General features: G+C 40.9%; 2 protein-coding genes across 3 annotated transcripts; both read right to left on the bottom strand.

The window, feature by feature from the left end:
• Positions 1–282: 282 nt before the first annotated feature.
• On the bottom strand, positions 283–7,996 carry tut1 (terminal uridylyl transferase 1, U6 snRNA-specific). 2 transcript variants are annotated; one of them, XM_066664573.1, is made up of 10 exons: positions 7,846–7,996; positions 6,832–7,022; positions 5,789–5,995; positions 5,397–5,511; positions 4,993–5,117; positions 4,601–4,827; positions 3,967–4,076; positions 3,635–3,757; positions 2,676–2,768; positions 284–1,985 (listed from the first exon to the last, which is right to left on the bottom strand). In XM_066664573.1, exons 1-10 carry the CDS (start codon positions 7,919–7,921, stop codon positions 874–876), a joined length of 2,379 nt encoding a protein of 792 aa, XP_066520670.1. In that variant the 5' UTR covers positions 7,922–7,996; the 3' UTR covers positions 284–873. The 2 variants fall into 2 exon arrangements, with proteins under 2 accessions (XP_066520671.1, XP_066520670.1); XM_066664574.1 differs by lacking the exons at positions 6,832–7,022; positions 7,846–7,996 and adding an exon at positions 6,091–6,194 and having other exon boundaries at positions 283–1,985.
• Positions 7,997–9,120: 1,124 nt separating this feature from the next.
• On the bottom strand, positions 9,121–19,965 carry mki67 (marker of proliferation Ki-67). Its single transcript, XM_066664562.1, has 16 exons — positions 19,854–19,965; positions 18,770–18,871; positions 17,981–18,062; positions 17,762–17,877; positions 17,561–17,633; positions 17,318–17,384; positions 16,293–17,135; positions 15,677–15,891; positions 15,089–15,596; positions 14,863–14,984; positions 14,577–14,751; positions 14,336–14,476; positions 12,837–14,221; positions 12,677–12,740; positions 9,771–12,572; positions 9,121–9,650 (listed from the first exon to the last, which is right to left on the bottom strand). The coding sequence occupies exons 2-16, from the start codon at positions 18,856–18,858 to the stop codon at positions 9,562–9,564; spliced, it is 6,771 nt and encodes a 2,256-aa protein (XP_066520659.1). The 5' UTR covers positions 18,859–18,871; positions 19,854–19,965; the 3' UTR covers positions 9,121–9,561.
• Positions 19,966–20,149: the final 184 nt, after the last annotated feature.

The following is a 20,149-nucleotide window of genomic DNA, read 5'->3' as shown; positions in this document are numbered from 1 at the left end:
CTTAATTTACTCCTGTCAGTTCGGTTTACACCAAACAAAGAGAGATGGCTGATGTTAATCAGTGGGTCTGGATATCAGGGTTGCCCAAGATCCAGCACACTCCATCAGTAAGGAACAGCACGACTTAATCCGTAATTACACTCATTAGTTTCTGCAAAGGTATTACGTCCAACCACCTACTAATCTTGCTGAAGGATGTACGTTTATCGTGACGCAAGGTCCTGCTCGTGTTCATAAACAACAAGGAGCAAAACTAATGCCTGCTTTGTAACCTCTGAGAACCTATGTTACTACAAATATAATATTCATGTGTTATTGAAGTGGACAGCCAATGGTTGGCATAGTTCTAGTTTTCCTTAGAGTCCCAAAGATTTTAAGATGAACAGCGGTTATTGAAAAGGAGACAAAGAATTGCAAAGAAAAAGATTTAATACCTATAATCAACAAACAAAAAAAATTTGAAAGAACATAACTGCGTTTTTTTCCTGTTTAATCAGCTGCATGTTTTAGAAAACTGAATTTTCCTAACTGCATCATTTTAAAATAAAAACAAACAAAACAAATCAAACTGTTTTATCAAACTAATATAAACCTCAAACAAAGATATGCTTCTTTTAAGCTTGAGTTATAAAGAATAAACAACACGTTCATTACGAATCCGAAGTAATGATGCTAATAAGGGGGAAAAATGTCTGTGAAAACATGCCAAATGATTATCGCTAATTATAGTAACTTTAGGAAACTTCCACCTCACTTTATCAAAGTTTTTTGTTTTTCCTGTTATTTTTTAAAATGTATCATGATCCATAACAAAGCATTAAAAAAAAAAAAACCCACACAATGGCAGCAAAATAACAAGAACAAAAACATAAATCATTGTAGCTTCGCTAGCAACGTGTCCACCATTTTAGGCAGAAAAGATTCAAGGAAGTGGAAAAAGTCTTGGAAATGCCCCGTGAGGTCATTTGTTGAACTGAACTTGAGCACCGCCTTCGTGCTTTCTCCCCCACCCACCACTGCAGCGTCCACCCTGAACTCCAGCAGGTCCCTGGGATCCGCCTCTTTCTCTATGATGCACTGTGTCACCCTGCTTTCGATGCTGCTGCAGCTCCCTTCTGGCTCAGCGGACTCTTCACTCTTTTTCAGCAAATCCCTCCGGACCTTCCTTCGGCCGGCCCACACCTGGTGTCTTTGAGCCAAGCTCCAGTGAGATTTGTCTGGGTGCTGGGCACAAGGGTCCAGCCTTTGCCTCTTTCCCTGTGGTGAGGAAGAGGAGGATGGACTTTCCTCAACGGGCAAGGGTCGCTTTACACCAGAGTGGGTTGTCACTTGTTGTCCTGTAGTTGTAGGACTCTTGTTATTGTTCACTTCTTCTTCTTCATCTTTTCCAGATTTGGTTTGATGCTGGTTGTTGGCAGGTTCTTCCGCTGGTGTACATTTCAGAACGTCTTTAAACACAGTCTCCACAGCGGTGCACAGCTTCCCGAACCAATGGAGCCGGAAGGCATCCCCGGCTGAGCCCAGTTCCTTGCGCAAGGATTCAGATAGAATCGAGGCACGGAATGGGATGCTGATGTCAAGGGTCTTTTCCTTACCATCCTTTGACTGAGAACCACCATCATGAGGGGCAAACAACCGTACCAAGCCCCAAGACTTGCCCTTGGCAGACTTGTGGTGATACTGCTGGCTGCGGCAGTACTTCTCAGCCTCGCAGCACTCCCTGTGGAAGTTTCTGTGTGTCCGTTCACTCACGTTCCCTGCCACGTTGTGGTGAAGGTCGAACGGGTCCAGGATGTTTACAGGGCCCAGTTTGGGACCGGTAATTTGTTTCTGTTTTTGGTCAGAGCCCTCAGGAGTGTCTGTCATTGCCTCGTCTCTACCAAGAAAGTCTGTGATGGGCAGGGCACGACCCTCTCTCAGCGAGACCACTGACCCAGGGAAGTCAAACTTGGAGTAGAAGGTAAAGAAACCAAAAAGCAAAGCGCCTGGAATGGAGGAAAAAAATTATACATGAGAGGCAAGGAAAATGAAGAAAATTACAATGTACCCAACAGATAAAGCTCTGGTGAATACTACTGAGAAAAAGAGCTTGTGCAAAAGCTGACTCCGGAAATAAAACATCCCCTGAACTGGACACTAACACGGTTGCCACCAAACCTCCTCTTGAAGATCTATTTCAGTTTGCCAGTTTGTAGGGCAAAAATATCAAGTCATCTGTGGCATCCAGATCAGTATGGCTTTGCCTGGGCATGGACTGTAAAAATTGACGAAACTGTCATTATCCTTTTGATATTAAACATAATGGCCCCAAGGATCTCTTGCTACCATCGAGACCTCTTGCTACCACTCCTGCCCTCTGCTTCTCTGGCTACTGCCCGTCTCCTACACCAGAAGATATCTGAAGGATCAAGCACTCAAGATTCATGAAAAGGGAAGGACATGACTAAAAGTTAAGATGCAACTCAGCATGACTTTACTGTCATCCAGGTTATCTACTCTCCCTGATGTTTGGCAGGTCATGCACTGAGGAGAAAAGATGAATCATCATCCACCACAGTTAATGAATTGCATTACCTCCTCAGAAGAGGCAACCTGAAAGCCATGAAAATGTACCAGTTTCTCTGTTATTACAACAGTTATTTATAATAAATAAAGACGCCTTGTTTCCTACTTACAGAGATCCTCTGTGTTTTTACTTGTTGGGACGCGGAGCGGCAGACTGGGAAAGCTGCAGTCCCAACCATCAATAACACACTGCTCCTCCTCACCTACAAACATCGGAAACAGAAATGAAGACTTTAAAGCCATTTATTCTTACATCAGCTTAACTGTTTACATTATTTTCCGTCTGCTTAATAACTCAAAATAAAATGTCGTCACTTTGTTAACTTTAAAATAGAGTGTAGCTAAATAAAAACACCTCAAACTGCAAAGCAGGCTACTTATTTAGAAATGACAGAAGATGGAGACGAGGCTTCTTGCCCTTTTCAATTCAATTTGGTAAAGGATAGAGCTTTTTTGTTATGAATGTTCTGAATACAAAAAGTTTTGTAAATAGAAATGTATCGATTTTTAATTGTCCATTTTGTATGTTACATTAAGAAATAATCTGTTTTTGCTTCTTCAGTTGGGTCTCTCTGTTTCTGGTTCTGTTTTGACCGAAGGGCGGGATCTAGTCAGCCCATCATTGGCTGCTGGAGATAAGCCTCACCGAGTCACATCCCCACATTTACGGAGCATACAAATACATTCCCAGGACTGACTGTGTGTCACTCACACCGTTAAAGCTCTTCTCTCCTGTAGAGAGCTGTCTGTTTGTGTGTGTGTGTGTGTGTATTTATATATATATATATATATATATATATATAATGTATAACACACAACTGAGGTAGTTTTATTATGTGCTTTGTAAATGTAGTGTTATGACTCTGCGCAACAGATTAATTATGAATGTAACACAAATTGGACAGTTAAATAAGGAAACATGCTTTTTTTCCTTTTACACATCTGTTTTTAAAACTTTATATTAGTAACTTTCCTTAACAAAATATATTTCTTGTTTATCAAAATATGTGGCCCTATTTCACCGCTAATAAAATAATAACAAAAAATGTAAAACGTCTGGTACACATACATGCGAGGTTCTTCAGTTGCTCCACAGAGGGCAGTACAGGTGGGTTTACATTCTGCAGGTAGAATATGACCAATAGGGTCAGTGCATAGTTGTTCAACAATGGCCCACCGCCAAATGGATTCCCTGTGAGAGAGAAAATATGACTGTTACAGCCATTGTGTGACATCAGACAAGAAGGAAGGGCTCTCATTGTGAGATTATACTAAAACAAAATTTGCTGTCATCTTCTGGTCAAAGACTTGTTCATGAGCAACGTCCCCTAATTACACCTGAGGCATTAAAACCTAATGAGAGTAAAAAGACCAAAACAAGAGTGAGCTATTTTCATGTACCTGCTAGCTGTTTCTGTTTGGCCCAGAATCGCACTGTGTAGACCAGAGGTCGCACTCTAGAGTCCAGCCCAGAAACAAGCTGCAGGAATCGGGTGTTTCTGACCGCCAGTCTGCCAGGGAGACATGGAAATGGAGAAATGCTTTAGACAGTAAATAAGAAGGTTACAGACCCCATAGACATTGTGATTCCTTGTTTATATTATCACCAATGTGAAGAAATCTGCCTGGGTCTCAGGTTACCCAGCAGTATGTCGTTTACAATGTGGATATTACATTAGCTACAACATGCAAATATAATCTCTATTCTAATCTAATGAGATTAGTTTTACTGTGAGCTGTGACCCTCTCGACTCATTACAGATCAAAACCAGTGTTGACCCCAGTTGCCCATATTACCCACCAAGATTATTAAGGTCTTTATTATTAAGGGAGGTCTGGGTTTCTTTACTCTGACTGCATCCCCCATGACCCGGACTCAGATAAGCGGTGGAAAATGGATGGATGGAAGTATGGGTTATTAAGGTCTACTGACCTTCCTGTGATCTCAGTTTTCAGTCCTCTGTCCAGAACACCAGAGTCCTAATGGACAGCTATATGCAGAAGGAGCAGATATGAACGGTCAGCGTGATGTTACCTGTTGTTGATGGTGATATCCCCCTGTAGACTGAGCTCCCGGTAACTGAACTTAACCACTGGAAGCCGAGCAGTGCTCAGTGACTGGACTTTGTGAACCCCTGGCACACACTTCAGCAGAATGGCCGTGACCAGTTCCAGCACTTCGGCTGGGGACGCCGTGGCTAGGTCAATGTCTGAGAGCATGGAGTCTTCTGAACGACCGTCCTCAGACTGATTTTCTCCTGTCTGTCAGAACAAAGTGATCGTATTTCATGCAACGGTTCTGTGACTACTGACAGATCAAGCAGAAAATTCAAGCAGCTGCATTAACACCTTAGTGCACGCTACAACGCAAATTTCGCATATGCCTGCGACTAGTCTGCACGGACATCACACAGCAATGTCACAGACCTGCTCAGATTTCTTTCCTTGTGTTTGGACGGCTTTGGTGTGTTCCAGGTCCAAAACAAGATCAAGGTCACATGAATGGACGCCAAACGTGTTCACAGAGGAGCCAAAAGGTACGATCTGGCAATCTGCAGCAAACAAACACACAAATAAACAGATGGCTGCTGTAGCTGGCCATTCATTGTTCCTGTTTACATAAACTCCACACTTTTGGAGGAGAACACTAAGCGCTAACAGAAGCCTACACTGGCTAGCACCATGTTGAGTGATGGGGTGATAACCTCCTAACCATAAATGTAATGTCACATATTCGTTTTCAGAGTGGGATTATTTTAAAATAACAAATCTGCTCTCGCTACTAGTAGTTGTTTATGTTTGAGTGAGAGAGAGAGAAAGAACACACTCACCTGGCAGGAACTCTGTGAAGACTTCCTGCAGCAGCTGAACCAGGAGCTCTCTGGCTTTCTGGTCATTTTCACTCAGCTGGAAACTCTCAACCACTTTCAGCATCTGCTCATTGACCTGCATGCACACACACACCTTAAACTTAAGGAGGCAACACACTATTCCAAGGGTGTGAAAACTAATCAAGTATAGAAGTTTATAATATATTAAATCATTACATTTTAAAATAGAATATAGAGGTATAGCAGAGTGTACTTCACTTTTACAGCACTGTCCTGAAACAAAAGTGGGGGGTTCCTAGCCTCCTCCAAGACTTATATAGTGCAATTTCTGCAGTGAGCAGCACCAACAGGATCACTTCCATTATACAACAGCCGCGTGTGTGTGTCCTTACAGATGCAGCTTGACATATTTCGTAGTTGAGCTTCTCCAGGCTGATGTGCGGTCTCTTGGTGTCATGTTTCTCCTTGCTGGCCAGCGCGAAATCCTTCCGCTCCCTGGGCTTCACTCGAATCTTGAGTCCATCCATTCTGTGCTCCAGCTGAGCCAGGGCAGACTGTGTGCCCGCCGTCTCGCTGAACTCTACTATAGCATACACACCCTGCAGGGGGACACACATGAACCCAACAGTTACATATGCCATCAATTTTTAGCGATACTGAATATATCACTGATAGTAAAACTTGTTTATGGTACCTTCCAAAGGGCTTAAGTCACCTCAACCACCATCTATATCCCACACTCATTTGGATAATGGTGCGGCAGCCATTTTGTGCCAGTCCCCTCACCACACCTCAGCTATTATGGAGGAAGGAGACGAGAGGGAGTGACCAAGCCAATCCTCAGTCCCCTATTGTGCATGTCCTAAAGCCACCCCAGCTTTCCTAGGCAGACTAAGTCTCCCATCCAAGTCCTGGCCAGGCCTAAGCCTGCTTTGTTTCATTGGCTTTGCATGATCATGTGCTGGAGGCTCTGTCCCAGTGATCTGTGATGGTAACAATCTACAGAAGAATTCATGGCCTCTGAAGTGAAAGCTGGGACTGGTGCTAATGTTTTTTACTTAACCATGACATTAAATGAGTTATAAGCCATTTTCTACATTGAGAAACAGCCATTACACTGCCACCTAGAGGCCTGGATGTGTCAGATTCCGTTCTGAATATTTTTTTAAATATGGTTTGTCTCATGTAGGAGACTCACAATTCTGAGCATAAACTGGTTCAATTAGGGACTCCAAAGCAGTGTGATTCTTCAGCTTATGGGGAGTGTATAAATATTTAAAAATTATTTTTTGATGTTAAAATTTTTTTTTTCCTCTTTAAAATAATAAAAATCATTTTGATTAATCAATTTTTCTAAATTGTCCCAGCCTTAATAATATCCCAGACACAGCATATTTAAGTCTTAGTTGGAAATGGCGTTAAAATGTGCACTGACCTTCTCCTTGTCCATAATGACCTCAGACACTGGTCCATATTGCTGGAAGTACTCAGCTAGCTCTGTCCTGGACGTGTCTGGTTTAAAGCCGCTGACGAAGATGCTGTTCTCTGCCTGGGCCTTCCTCTTGGCTCTCAGTCTGCAAAGGTGCTGGTGCTTCTTCCCTTTCAAATGTTCTTGGAGACTCAATTCTGTGTGAGAAATTAAAGGGGTTTAAAAAAATTCGATGCACATTCAAACACTCCATGCATAAAGCAAGACACCGTGTGTATTATTTGTAATATATTGTGCATGTTTATTGATTTGCAATCAATTCTGACGTAAACTATAGACTTTAATGGTTCAGTATAGTTTCACCACAATAAATATTTGTTATTTCTGTTAAACTATTAGCCACTAGAGGACAAACATCCTGAATCTAACACGCACTCTAGAGCATTAGTCAAGTCCGTTTGGAAGAGTAGGCGAAACAACAACAAAGACAGCCCTTCTAGACACAAATGCGCTTTTCTAAACAGGTTTTCTCAGCCACTGAATTAGCTTACACTAATGCCATTGCTATAAACTTTATTTTTAAATATAATCTTCATATTTGCTGTTATTTTGTACCACTCACACCATAACAAAAATTCACGTAGTGCACCTTTAAACTCCACAGATTTCTGGTTCCATTCACCATTCAGAGCATTTCACTTAAAACCAGATCACTCTTAATGACCTTATTTACATGTTAACCACTATTATGGACTTAGTAAGTTATTAGAAACCTGAAAAACTGGTCTCAAAGCAGAAAGAGAGCTCTGGTTAAAGTTAAACAGGTTAAGGAGCGATATAGCTACTTATCTTAATCAGTTATAATTAAACCTTTATTTTAATTTCAGAAACAGCTCTTCTAGGAGTAAATAAACTGGAGGTGAAGTGAACGTTGGTGTGACGTTGTGTGCTAGGCTAAAGCTAGGATAAGCTAGTGAAGATTTAGCTGTAAAATTAGCTCTTGTTCTGAGTAAGACTCACTGTTGGGGGCGTTAATATCGCAGAGTTTACAGTAGAAGCCCTTCGCTGAGCTCTGAACATCACCCTCACACTCCATCGCTCTCCCGCGGCTCCACAGTTTAACACAAAACACACCACGGCTCTTAACAGCCACCGACAACTTAAATATCCCTCCACAAAGTAGAGTCGACTCTCATATTCGATTCTTCAGATCCAAATAGTCTTGGAACAGAAGTTGATTCCAATGAATCTTGGAGTCGAATCTATTGAAGCCGACTCGGTGCCGGTTTGCGAATGCATCTTTCAGGTCATTGGTTTCATATATCCCTGAAAAGGGTGTAAACCCATGTTTAACGTGGTTTTGTCCTGAATACTTTCTTTTATTTATGGCTCTGTCTTGCTTAAAAACGGAGATGATTCAGTGCTTCCAACATTGATTGAAATGGAGAAGAGTCGATTTCAGTAGTTGACATAGGCTGAAAGAGTGGAGTCAGAATCGACTCCAGGAAAGGGAGTCATTTATTACTACCAACAAGTGCACCACGCTGCCTCAGCCTTCACGGACAGGAACACACACCATTGCACTTTAGTACCGCTTCAACAATGTGCTGAAAGGCGCTCAAAAATAACTATCCCCTTAATAGGGCCGTTTTTATCCTGTATAAATAAAGCAGCAAATACATGGCATAACTTGTAAACAAATACTGGAAACACATGCAATTTAATTGATCAAAGTTTAATTTTAGATTCTGGTGCAAACGAACTGTAAACTTATGAAAAGTATTACAAAATAATAGCTGAACCAATGTCATCAGCAAAAAGGCATGCTGTGCATGAGAAAACCTGTTTAAAGGACCAAGTGGTCGTCTTTGTTATTGTGGTATTGCCTACTTAGCCACTGAAGATTTCTTTGACTGGTCTGGATTCAAGTTGATACCTCTTATGGCTTTATAGGCAAAGTAAAATAAGACAGGCTCTCCTGTGAGATTGACTACACCTTTAATAACCTTATTTTGTAAAACTAGGTAAGAATGTGTTTATGCTCCTTGACTTTTACTAGTTGCAGAGTGTAGTTCATTTTTACAACAAAATCAATAAGGGTGTTTTCCTAGTTACATAATATGGTTTGTGCAGTGCTGAGCCCAAAGTAGCATTGACAAAGTTCCATTTTCCCTATTACAGCTCAGGGCAGTGGGCATTTCCAAGTCAAAATAATTTATATTAACTTTAAAAAGGTATGTAATGGCTATACTAAGCTGCAATAAATCATAGTAAATGAATATCAAAACAACTTCATAACCCACAAGAATGAGGCAACAAGATGTTTATTGAGGAAAAGTATGTCCCAGAGATAATATAGAAGGTACATTACACAATGAAACCTTAATATTTTTAACATACAATGGTAAAGATGTTTATTAAGCCTCAGTTGGCATTTTTATTTTTTTTTTTCACTTACAAACATGACATTAAACTGTATTTAAAAGATGAAAAACCATTAATATTTTAAAACAAGAATGGATATGTAAGGGGATGTGGACAGCTAAAAAGTTGCAATAATACAGCTTAAATGCCCCATTCCTTTACAGCTTTAAAATAAATTTGTCTTGAAAGCGTTTTAAACAATAAAAACATTAAAAATATTAAACCTGAAAGTGTAGAAGAATCATAATTGTTTCCAAAATATAAAAGCAAACTTTCACTTTTGAATATTTACAACAATTGAAGATCAGTGCTTTATTTTCGTCTTGTTCGTCTAACTGGAGCTGAAGCGGTGTCCGGTTCATTTTTTTTCTGACCTCTGGTTCCTCGTCGAGTGCTGACCTCTGTGTAAACATAAAAAGGACTGGTTATTCAAGGCATATATTTTCATTTTCAGACCAGATTGAAAAACTAAAGTGGACATAATTATAAATAATTCTGGGCAATTAGTGATCGATTTTCACCTGAGGCTGGATCCTCACACTGTGGAAGGACAGAATCCACTTCCTGAGCTGCTTTTCTCTTTCCCCTTACTGGTTTGTCATCATTTTTAGAAATGTGTTCACTCTGCTCTGGCTCAGTTTGAACTACTTCTGCTGCTGCCTTTGTTGCTGCCCTTCTTCCTTTACTAGCCGTAGCCACTTCAGTTGGAGCTTCAGAAGTGTCTGCTTTGCCCTTCCTCCTCTTTGGTAAGGACTCCACAGTCCCCATTTCATCAGCAACCTCCAGCTCCTTCCTTTTTGTTCCCCTTTTTGGACCAGTTGGCACTACTTCTGGTTTGGAAATTAAAGACACTCCTGCTCTTCCTCTTCTGACAATTGGAGCATTTTCATCAGCAGGTGCTTGCTCTTGTTTCTTTGACACTGTCCCTTTGCGGCCTTTGGCTGGTGGATTTTTAGACTGCTTGGTCTCAAGGACTGAGCTATCTTCACCTGAAGACTTGGCTGCAGGTTCAGTTTGCTTTCTAGACTTTAGCTCTTCAGGTTCTTCCTCAGCAGCTGTCTCAGACTCCTCTGCATGGGGATCATCTTGTTTCTTTGCAGACCTCCCTTTACGAATTTTAGCTGGTGTGTTTACAGCCTGCTTAGTGTCAGAGACAGAAGCATCTTCAGTAGAAGCTTTAGCAAGAGCTTTCTTTTTAGACTTCTGCTGAGGCTGGACTTCTTCAACTTCAATGTTCTTCCAGGTCACTAGATCAGACTTCCAGTTGACAGCTTTATTGGAGGCATTCCTTTCACTGTCAGCTTTTTCAACTGCTGCTGGATCTTCAGCTTTATTAACAGAACTATCTTTGGTTGTAACCTTTGCTTTAGCATATCTTCCTCTTTTAACTGGCAACTCATCTTCAGCTCCACCACACTCGTTGCTTTCAGGATTTGCCTGGGAAACTGAAGCTTTTGGTGCTTCTTGCTCTGCTTTCACAGCACCTTTTCTGCCACGACTAGGCTTCATAACTGGAGGAGGCACCTCAGGAGCAGCCCGGCGTCCCCTTCTCAGAGGACCTTCAGGTTCATCCATGATAACAGCTGCCCTTCTCCCTCGAATGGATTTAATTGGGGCTTCAGACTCTTCTGCAGCATCATGTTTAACAGTCTTTTCTTCAGCATTTTCTTGTGACACTGGAACTGCTTTTGGCTGCTTTGTCCTCTGGCCACTTCTGACATTTTTCACGACAGTTTCTGTGACTGTCACACTGGTTTCTTCAACAGAAGGTTGGTCATCAACAACCTTACTTGCGTCAGGCTTCAAACATTTGGACTTTGTCCCTCGGCCAGACTTAACCACAGGCAGTATTGCTTTCTCCTCAGACTCCACCACCACAGGCCCAACATCTGCCTTCGGCTCATCAACCACAGGCGCATCTTTCATAGTCCCTGGTTTTGCCCTCCTTCCACGTCCAAGCTTCACCACAGGTATCTGTGTTTGTTCATCAGTTACCTCTAAAGCAGTAGAGCTTGTAAGATCTGACTCAGCACTTAAAGTGGGTTCAGTCTCCTGAACTTTTGTGGTTTTCTCGCTGTCCTTCTTTGCTAGTCTACCCCTTCTTGTTCTTGCATTAGCCTTAACAGGAGCATCTGTCTCTGCAGAACTTTCAAGTTCAGCCTTCTCTGGTGCAGTATCTTCCTTGTCAACTACAGATTCAGGCATATTCATTGGTTCAGGCTCTTGTAAAGCAAGGACGACCACTGGATTCTCTGATTCTTTTTTACATTTACGTCCCCTTTTACCTTTTGTAACAGGGGCTGGTGACTTCAAGTTCAAGACTATTTGCGAAACTGGCTCAGGATTAACCGTCTGTGCTGCAGCATCTCCCTTCTCAACTGCATCTTCTGACATGTCCAACTTCTGAGGCTCTTGTGAAGCAAGGATGACTGATGAATTATCTGATTCTTGTTTACGTTTACGTCCCCTTTTGCCTTTTGTAGCAGGGGGAGGTGATTTCAAGATATCAAACTCTGCAGAAGGTTCTGTAATTTCTGTATCAGCATCTACTTGCACACCAGGCTCAAGTTCACCTTTTTGTGGTGTAGCATCTTCCTTCTCAACTACTGCTTCAGACATATTCTCCTGAGGCTGCTCTGGAGCACTGGTGACCAATGACTTCTCAGATTCTTGTTTACATTTATGTCCCCTTTTACCTTTTGTAGCAGGAGCTGGTGATTTCAAGGACACTTCTACCTCTGCTGGAGCTTCCTTAGTTTCTGGATCAACCTTATTTTGTTCAGCTTTCCTTCCTCTCTTTGGTTTAACCATGACAGGAAGACATTCAGTTTCTTCAACATCTTGAGATATTTTCAAAGACTGCGTATTGTTTGCTTCCTTTTCATCAAATTGTTGCTTGGGAACTCTCCCTCTGGCAGATTTTCTAAGAGGACTTGCCATAGCGACAACCTCTTCAGTGACCATTTTACCTCTTCTCCCTTTCACAGGGACAGACAGTGTAGGATCAGCCTTCACTACAGTGATTTCCTCTTCCATTTCTGCCACTGCATTAAATGTTGGATTTATGTGTGACTTCTGTGCAGAAGATAACTCTTCTGGTTTGTCTGCTTCCTTAGAAACAGGCAAAGATGGAGTTGTGTCTTCAGACTCCTGGGCAGGATGTTCTTGGGCATTTCTCCCCACTTCATAACTGGATATATTAACTGAGTTGGACTCTCTCTCCTCCTGTGCAATGGTCTGGATTACAACAGTTGCTTCAGTTTCATTTTTCATGTCCTCAACTGGGCAAATATTTTCTTTGTTTTCAAATTCTTCATAAGCACCTACATTAAAAAGAAGAAGAAAGTGAGAACATGCCCAGACATTCCATTTCCAAAAACAATTACACAAGTATACTTCTACAAGTGAAAAAAAGTTACATCTTTACCTGGCACCAGGTCACTTTCAGTGGTTAAATCTTCAAATGCCACAGAAGTCAAAGGTTCTTGCACCTAAAAAAAAAACAATACATAATTACCAGAGGTACAAACACAAAGTGCATTAATTATTTAATAAGTGAGCAACAAATCACTACTTAGGATATGTACCTCAGCTGATTCACTCATGTCCTGCTCTGTAATTTTAGCAACATGAAGGGTTGACTTGCTCACTGGTCCAACAACAGGCTCTTCAAGCTCAGTGAAATTCTCCACCACTTCACCTTCTCCCTGTTGTGGGCTTTTCATCAATCTGCTTAATCCAAAATCATTTTCAACAGGCTCTCCTTTGTCCTTTATTTTGGGTGTCTGAAGCAACCTCTTTATCCCAGTCAAATCCTCAACCAGCTTACTTTTCTGTTTAGGAGTCTTCATTAATTGCTGTATACCTGTTAGATCTTCCTCTACAGCTTGTTTTTTTTGTTTTGGAGTCTTCATCATCTTTTTGATTCCTGTCAGGTCTTCCTCTACAGGTTTACCTTTTTCTTTGGGAGTCTTCGTCGTCTGTTTGATTCCTGCCAGGTCTTCCTCAACAGCAGGTTTGCTTTTTGGTTTTGGAGTCTGCATCTGCTTAACTTTTATTAGATCTTTCTCTACAGGGTAATTTTTTTCTTTGGGAGTATTCTTTATTTGCTTTATTTCTGTCAGATCTTCTTCAACAGGTTTGCTTTCTTGTTTGGGAGTCTTCATCAACTGCTGGATGCCAGTCAGGTCTTCCTCAACATGTTTGTTTTTTTGTTTGGGGGTCTTCAACATCTGTTTAATTCCTGTCAGGTCTTCTTCAACAGGTTTGCTTTTTTGTTTAGGAGTCTTCATTATCTGTTTAACTCCTGTCAGATCTTCCTCGACATACTCACACTTCTGCTTAGGAGTCTTCATCAATCTTTGCACTCCAAATGCATTTTCTACTGGCTGTCCCTTTACTTTAGGGGTCCTCATTAACTGTTTCACTCCAGTAAGGTCCTCCTCTAGCTCAATCTTTTCCTTGGGTGTATTCAGGAGTTTCTTCAGGGCAACAGCACACACCACCGGGCTGTTCCTCACTTTTGGAGTCTTCATAATTTTTTTTAGCCCAGCCATGTCATCTACAGGAGTTCCCCTTTGTTTTGGAGTCTTAAGTAGTTCTCTAACACCTTCAAAATTCTCCTCCTGGATTGATTTTGGCTCCTTGGGTGTTTTGAGTAGCTTGCCTCTCAGATCGTCTACAGGCTCAGACCTCTGTTTAGGTGTTCTCATGAGTTTCTTGACACCTGTAAGGCATTCCAATGGTTCTCGTTCCTGCTGTGCAGTTTGGACCATTACTTGAGGCTCTGTGGACATCTGTATATCTGAATTATTTTCATTTGCAAGGTTATCAGTCCCTTCCACTTGAGGACTGTCTTCCTCAATTAAACTAACTTCCTGGCTGTCCTGGAGTAATCGTTTTACAGCTTCACTGTTGTAATGACCACGTTTGGCAGTCGAAGCAACACTCATGGGAGACACAATCATTTCACCTAGTATATGAATACAAAACAAACATCAACAAAAAATATATTTATATATAGAGGGGAAAAAAACATGCATTAAGGGTCACTTCTGTAACAATTAACTAACTACGTAGAACTTACCAGATTCCTCAGGTGTGTTCATTACTGACATTTCTTCTGTCAGAGTGCTAACAGAAGCACCAAGAGGAGTCTTTGAATATTCGTTATTATTAGTATTCTTCTGTTTGCTGTTAGCTGGTGTCTTAAATATATCAGCAACACCTGCAAAAAAAAAAAAAAAAAACACACATCAAATTTCAGATACTATCGATAAAATGCACATTACATTCACAATCAAAACACACTGCAAGTTTCAACACACCTGAAAGATCTTCATCCATTTTCATATCCTTCTTGAACAGTGCAATGTTGGGGACTATTTTAGGTGCTGCACCAACAGGCTGAGCAGATCTCAGGTAGGCCTTGCCTATGACTATTGTGGCAGGAGAGTCTGCATGTCCAGTGCCAGTTTCATTTTTTACTCTTCGTGCAGGGGTCTGCAAACAAAGATAAACAGGAATCTCACTCTGAAGTCCAAATCAGAAATTAGTAGATATCAAAACAATATTTTAATTTTTATTAGACCTTTCCAAAACATTATAAATCACCTTGGGTTTGGCCACTTTAGTCCGCTTGGGTGCTTTGTTCTTGGGAATGATTTTCTTAGTGCCACATACCCCTTGAGGTTTGACCTGGCCAAACTTCACAACATCAGCCCAGGAACTGATAACTTATAGAACACAAACAACACAACAATTAACCTCACAAAATCATCAATGAGATACAAAAGTCTATCTGCAAAGTACAGGAAAAATAAATCAAACAGAATTATACCTTTAAAATTAGCGCGTGAAGCACCACTGCGCCTTGAACGCATAACCTCAAATGCACACTTGAGTGCACTTTTAGGGGTCTTCCGAGCAGAGGCCTTCATGCTGATCCGTCTCGAAGACCTCTTTGGAGTCACATACTCCTCAGGGACCTCAAAGACAGAGGCAGAATCTACTTTTGTTTCTTCTCCCTCTCTATCAGGTGACGGTGTGGTGATCCGTGTGATTGAAAATCGGCCCTGTGTTGTAGGCGTTTGAATCAGCGACCCATTTCTTGGTGAAGGGGTCTTAACTGAGACATTTGATATCCTTTTACCAGATGCAGGGGTCTTGGGAGTTGTAGGACTTGAGCATTGTGTAGAGGTCTTATTTTTTGGAGATGGTGTTTTAGCCTTAGGGCTAGGGGACTTCTTTGCTGGGGAATCTTTAGGACTCTTTCCAGGAGTAGATGCCCGTTTAGGAGAAGCATTCTTAGATGGGCTCTCTGGAACGGTCTCATCAAGCTGGAAACCCTATAACAAGACAGATTTAAGATGATTTTTCTACAACAGGGGAGAAAAAAAAAAGATTCTATAGCCATTTCAGGCTTTACCATTAGGCCAATTGTGGATGCTCGTCTGAGGAGGGACTGGGATTTCTGAGAGAAACCCAGGCTGCGTCTTCCAGGTGTTGCCCCTCGACGAAGAGGGGAGTTGGGAGGTAAACGTTTGTCAAACAGTTCAGGACTCAGCTGGCCACCAAATGACACCCGCTTCCTCTTTGGCACAGGCTTGGGCAAATCATCATACTTATGCTTAATCCCAGAGGCTGTGAGAAACAAAAAAAAATCACTTAATTTTATATACCATCTTTAGAAGATTTGTCTATTGCATGAAGAGCTAAAAATCGACATTTACCTGTTCAAAACATAACATTTTAATGCCTGTTCCCTTAAATGAATTTGAGACACTGTTTATCACCATGAAAGTGACATTTTTATAACATCTTACTCTTTCAGTATGTTTGTATCATTAAGGAAAGACTCAAGACTTTATTTAAGCTTAATACCCAAGATTCAATAAATCTGATATATCTTGCAAATACGTAAATCCTTTACGTATTCTTCAAACATATTTATGGGCCAAACACCCATACTTCTACTTACATATAATTATAAAACAAAAACATGCTCATTTTGGAAAAACTTCTAAAGACAGTGGTCATCTAACCTTTATTAGAGGCACTTGACAAAATTTCACTCAACACGTCTTGGACCTGGAACCTTTTGCCTGCATTTGTTCTTGGAGATGTCCTGGGAGTCTGCTTTCGCTCAGATTCTTCTGCCTCTCTGGTTGGTGTCAGGGACTGGTTCACGATGGGAGTATTTGAGCCTGAGGAAGTCTGAGGAGTTGTCTGGCTTTTAGGTGTCACGGCTGGGCTCTGTGGCTGGGAACCCCTACTTCTTCTGCTTTTTGGGGACTTCTGAGTGTTCTCAGCATTTGAATCCACAGTCAGGATCTGCTGCGCCACCTCATCAGCATTGAATTTCTGTGATTTCATTTGAGGGGTTTTCTTCTGAGACATAGGCGTAGCGTTAACCTCCATTGATGGTGTCATGGGTCCAGAGGAACGTCTCTTCTGTTTCATGGGAGTATTTTGAGTCGCTGATGTGACTTCTTGTACTTCTGTAGGAGGGTTCTCCACTGGACCTGCAGTGGCAGTGCTTTCAGTTGCAGCAGATGAACTGCAGTCCCCAGCCTTGACATCTGATGACCTTCGATTCTTCTTAGCTGATTTGGGAGTCACAGCTGTGTTAGTCTCGCTGGGTAAATCTGAATGGGAGGCCAAAATCTTCTTTGGTTCCTCTTTGTCAAGCTGAGGTCTTGCAAGAGGTGATTTGGGATGAACTGCAGCTTTCCAAGGTGATTTGGAGGCCAGATCTCGCTTGACCATTTGATAGAGCTCAGTGAAAGGAGACATGGTTGTGTCTGCTTCTTTGTTATCTCCTTTTGTAGCCTCAAAGCTCTGGTCGCCAGAGGGCAGCAAGTTGGATCCATCTTTCAAACACGTGTCTGCAAAACAGAAGATACTCATGTGGTTTTAACATTAACATAGAACCTTAAAAAAAAAACATATTTTCAAAACACAACTGAGAGTGTGGAAAAAGAGCCATCACAAATGCTTGAAAGCAAACATATAACATTAAATATAGCAACTGATAACATTCAGAAGATATTCTCTTAAGGACACTCACCTGAATGCTCTAGCTTCTTTTTTTCTGTTGATCCAGGTGTGCTTCTCACCTGTTGGTCTTGCAACACCTGTGAAATAGATACAGGAATAACGCTAAGAGAAATTACAAAATTGCATAGAAAAATAAAACAAACAGCCTACGACTAGTACACATTCTGTCCAGATGCCAACCTCAAAACTTTACTTTTTTTAAGGCAATTTTGTATAATTAAATTTAATTCCAGTGCTTCATAGCATTCATCACCTTGATGGCTTCTCCTTTCGCAGATGTGGACAATCTCTTTTTCTTTGGAGTTGGTGGAGGTGGGTACTCAAACCTGCATGGAAGGAAATAAATTCAATATTCAAACTTTGTCATTAAATTCAATATCCATTTAAAATCAAATTAATTACAATGACACTGTTAAACAAACAACAAACGTTACCACAAAGGACAAGCACATACCTAAAAGAACGATCAATAATTGTGATTAGATCTCCATGTTTCAAACGTTCAGATTGCTGCAGAATATCTCCGTTGATGCGAGTTGGGTTCACAGAGCTCAAGTTTGTCAAAATGAGCTTTAAAACAAGACAGAAAGGAAAGAAAGAGAGACACTTTACAACTTGTCTCATATATACTGACACTTAATTTGGCACCTTCAGAACTGGAGGCCAATGTTACCTCTTTATTTTCATTCTGCTCAATTCTACAGTGCTCTTTGGACACTTGTGGCAGCTGAATTCGGATATCACAATCCAGCTTCCTAAAGAGAGAAAGCAGTTCATGAACATTAGCTCAAAATTAAAATGTATCTCTTGAAAGGGATGACATTTCATATAGAGTATTAAATGAGAAAAAAGAGGGAGGATAAAGCCTCTAAAGGCCATGTAGACAGCCTAGGCCACCCTACATCAAGAGTTCTACCCAGATTCAGCATGGTTTTAAGGCAAAGCTCAACACTAGCTCAAAGAAATTGTTCAACTTGTCAAACTGCAACACCTCCACAAAACACATCCAGTCTTTAAATGTTGGCCATCACAACCATCCTGTCCAGAGAAATAGAACATGCTTGACTTGAACTGTCCCTATGCGAACAATACTTATAGCCTATAGAACTATTGATGAATGTAACCCCTCACAATGATTTAACTGGGTGGAGCATCTCTCCATGATGTCAGAAATTATGTAGCATGACCCAGCCAATCAGTAATAGCTACAGGCACACCATGGTCCTCGCCTGAACAAGCTTATACATGTTCACATTAAAGTGGAGACTTTAGCTTCTGTGCTGTGCCTACCACCTCTGCTAATTGGCTGGGGCATCCTACATCATGTCTGACGTCATGAGAGATGCTCCACCCAGTTAAAAGCATGGTCACTTGTCTGAAGACAGAAAACCTAAAAAAGCTTATACATCACATACACCACCAAATGCTCAGAAATGACAGTGTCTCTGGTTTTATCACTGACCTTCCAAACAGGCAGGATGCTGTAAGAGGAAACTCTGTCCCATCTGCACCATTTCTCTTGATCACCACAATCTTACCGAGTAGAGGCATCTTCAAAACTCACCTGGTTGGGGAAGTAAAAGATTTTAAAACACAACGGCCCACACAACTTTAACATTTAAAGCACAACGAGACATCATTGCTGTGTGGACAGAACTTGCTTAAGGTTTTTAAAACACGTGGACCGCCTCGTGGTCCTGCAACATGCCTCTAAACTCACATCTACACCCTTAAAATGGGGTTTCAATCGTTCTTTAGTAAAGGCTGTGAATATTTAACCAACCTTTATAAATGCAAATAAGACTTGCTTGCTTCAATAGCTGTACCACAAAACGGAAGCGCGTTGCGTAAAGGTCTTTAAATTAAACGGAAACGTAAATAACATTTTTTTAATAGCAATTAAAACGGATCTGTCTTTTTTTCGACTATGTTATACAACTATATTTGTTTACATACAAAAACAATGAGTGCTGGTAGAAAACTGCACTGTAAACAGACAAAATCACTACTACCTTAATCGCATCAATAACACTGCGTCCTCAAGAATAAAAAAATGCATGTGTATGGCTATATACTTATATAGGATAAATGATAGTTCTTTATTGATTTTGCATTCAAATAGATTCACACATTTAAAGTGCACACACGCACTTTGTCGTATCACGCAAATATAAGCCGCAACAAAAAGCAATGCATTAACAACGCACATGAGCAATAGTGTCTTGATGCCTTTAAAAAACAGTTGATTGGTTACAATAGTGGAACAACTTTTTCTTTGATTCGTAACAAAAGCGTAACTGTTTTAGAAGCTATGTTCGGCTTAAAACAGCGTATTATTATTATTAACCAAAATTGTGCTTTAGTATCTAACATTACACCTACACAGTTAACATCGCCGATATTCAGTTTTACTGTTAACGGAATAGCATCAGCAAGGCTTCTTTCGACAACTTTAAAGAAGTTAGCCAAAACATTCGAACGAATCGCCATCTCAATGATGTTTTACCACCAATACAAGCGTCAATAATAAATATACAATCCCTTACCGTACAAAACCCGACTTTAAATCCAAAATAAAGGCTTAATTCCGTGTTTTAACCTGAATTCGATACAAAGCAAGGATCCATCGGCCTCGCTCACTAACCGCTCATCTCGAACTGGAACTACTTACTCCAGCAACACTAGCGGCGGATGATATCCTGCCGCTAAAACATAAAAAAACAATAAAACGTAAAATGTTTCCTAAACTTTTAAGACTTTAATTATCGTTTCAACACAAACACGTCGTTCACATGAAAAATGTACTTATAATTCCCTAACAACTGAAATTCTAATATCACTA

This window comes from Hoplias malabaricus, chromosome 3 (assembly GCF_029633855.1).
Source record: "Hoplias malabaricus isolate fHopMal1 chromosome 3, fHopMal1.hap1, whole genome shotgun sequence".
Lineage (NCBI taxonomy): Eukaryota > Metazoa > Chordata > Actinopteri > Characiformes > Erythrinidae > Hoplias > Hoplias malabaricus.
Note: the sequence above shows the minus strand (reverse complement) of the source record. Positions and strands in the feature narration are given on the sequence as shown.

Excerpts from the sequence above, each read along its gene's own strand:
- tut1 (XM_066664573.1), bottom strand. The coding sequence starts at position 7,921 with ATGGAGTGTGAGGGTGATGTTCAGAGCTCAGCGAAGGGCTTCTACTGT. Across the intron at positions 5,996-6,831 it reads TCATTATGGACAAGGAGAAG|GGTGTGTATGCTATAGTAGA; the intron begins GTCAGTGCACAT and ends GTCCCCCTGCAG. Across the intron at positions 2,769-3,634 it reads GCAACTGAAGAACCTCGCAT|GTGAGGAGGAGCAGTGTGTT; the intron begins GTATGTGTACCA and ends CGATGTTTGTAG.
- mki67 (XM_066664562.1), bottom strand. The coding sequence starts at position 18,858 with ATGCCTCTACTCGGTAAGATTGTGGTGATCAAGAGAAATGGTGCAGAT. Across the intron at positions 17,385-17,560 it reads CGAAAGGAGAAGCCATCAAG|GTGTTGCAAGACCAACAGGT; the intron begins GTGATGAATGCT and ends TCTATTTCACAG. Across the intron at positions 14,477-14,576 it reads AATGGATGAAGATCTTTCAG|GTGTTGCTGATATATTTAAG; the intron begins GTGTGTTGAAAC and ends TTTTTTTTGCAG.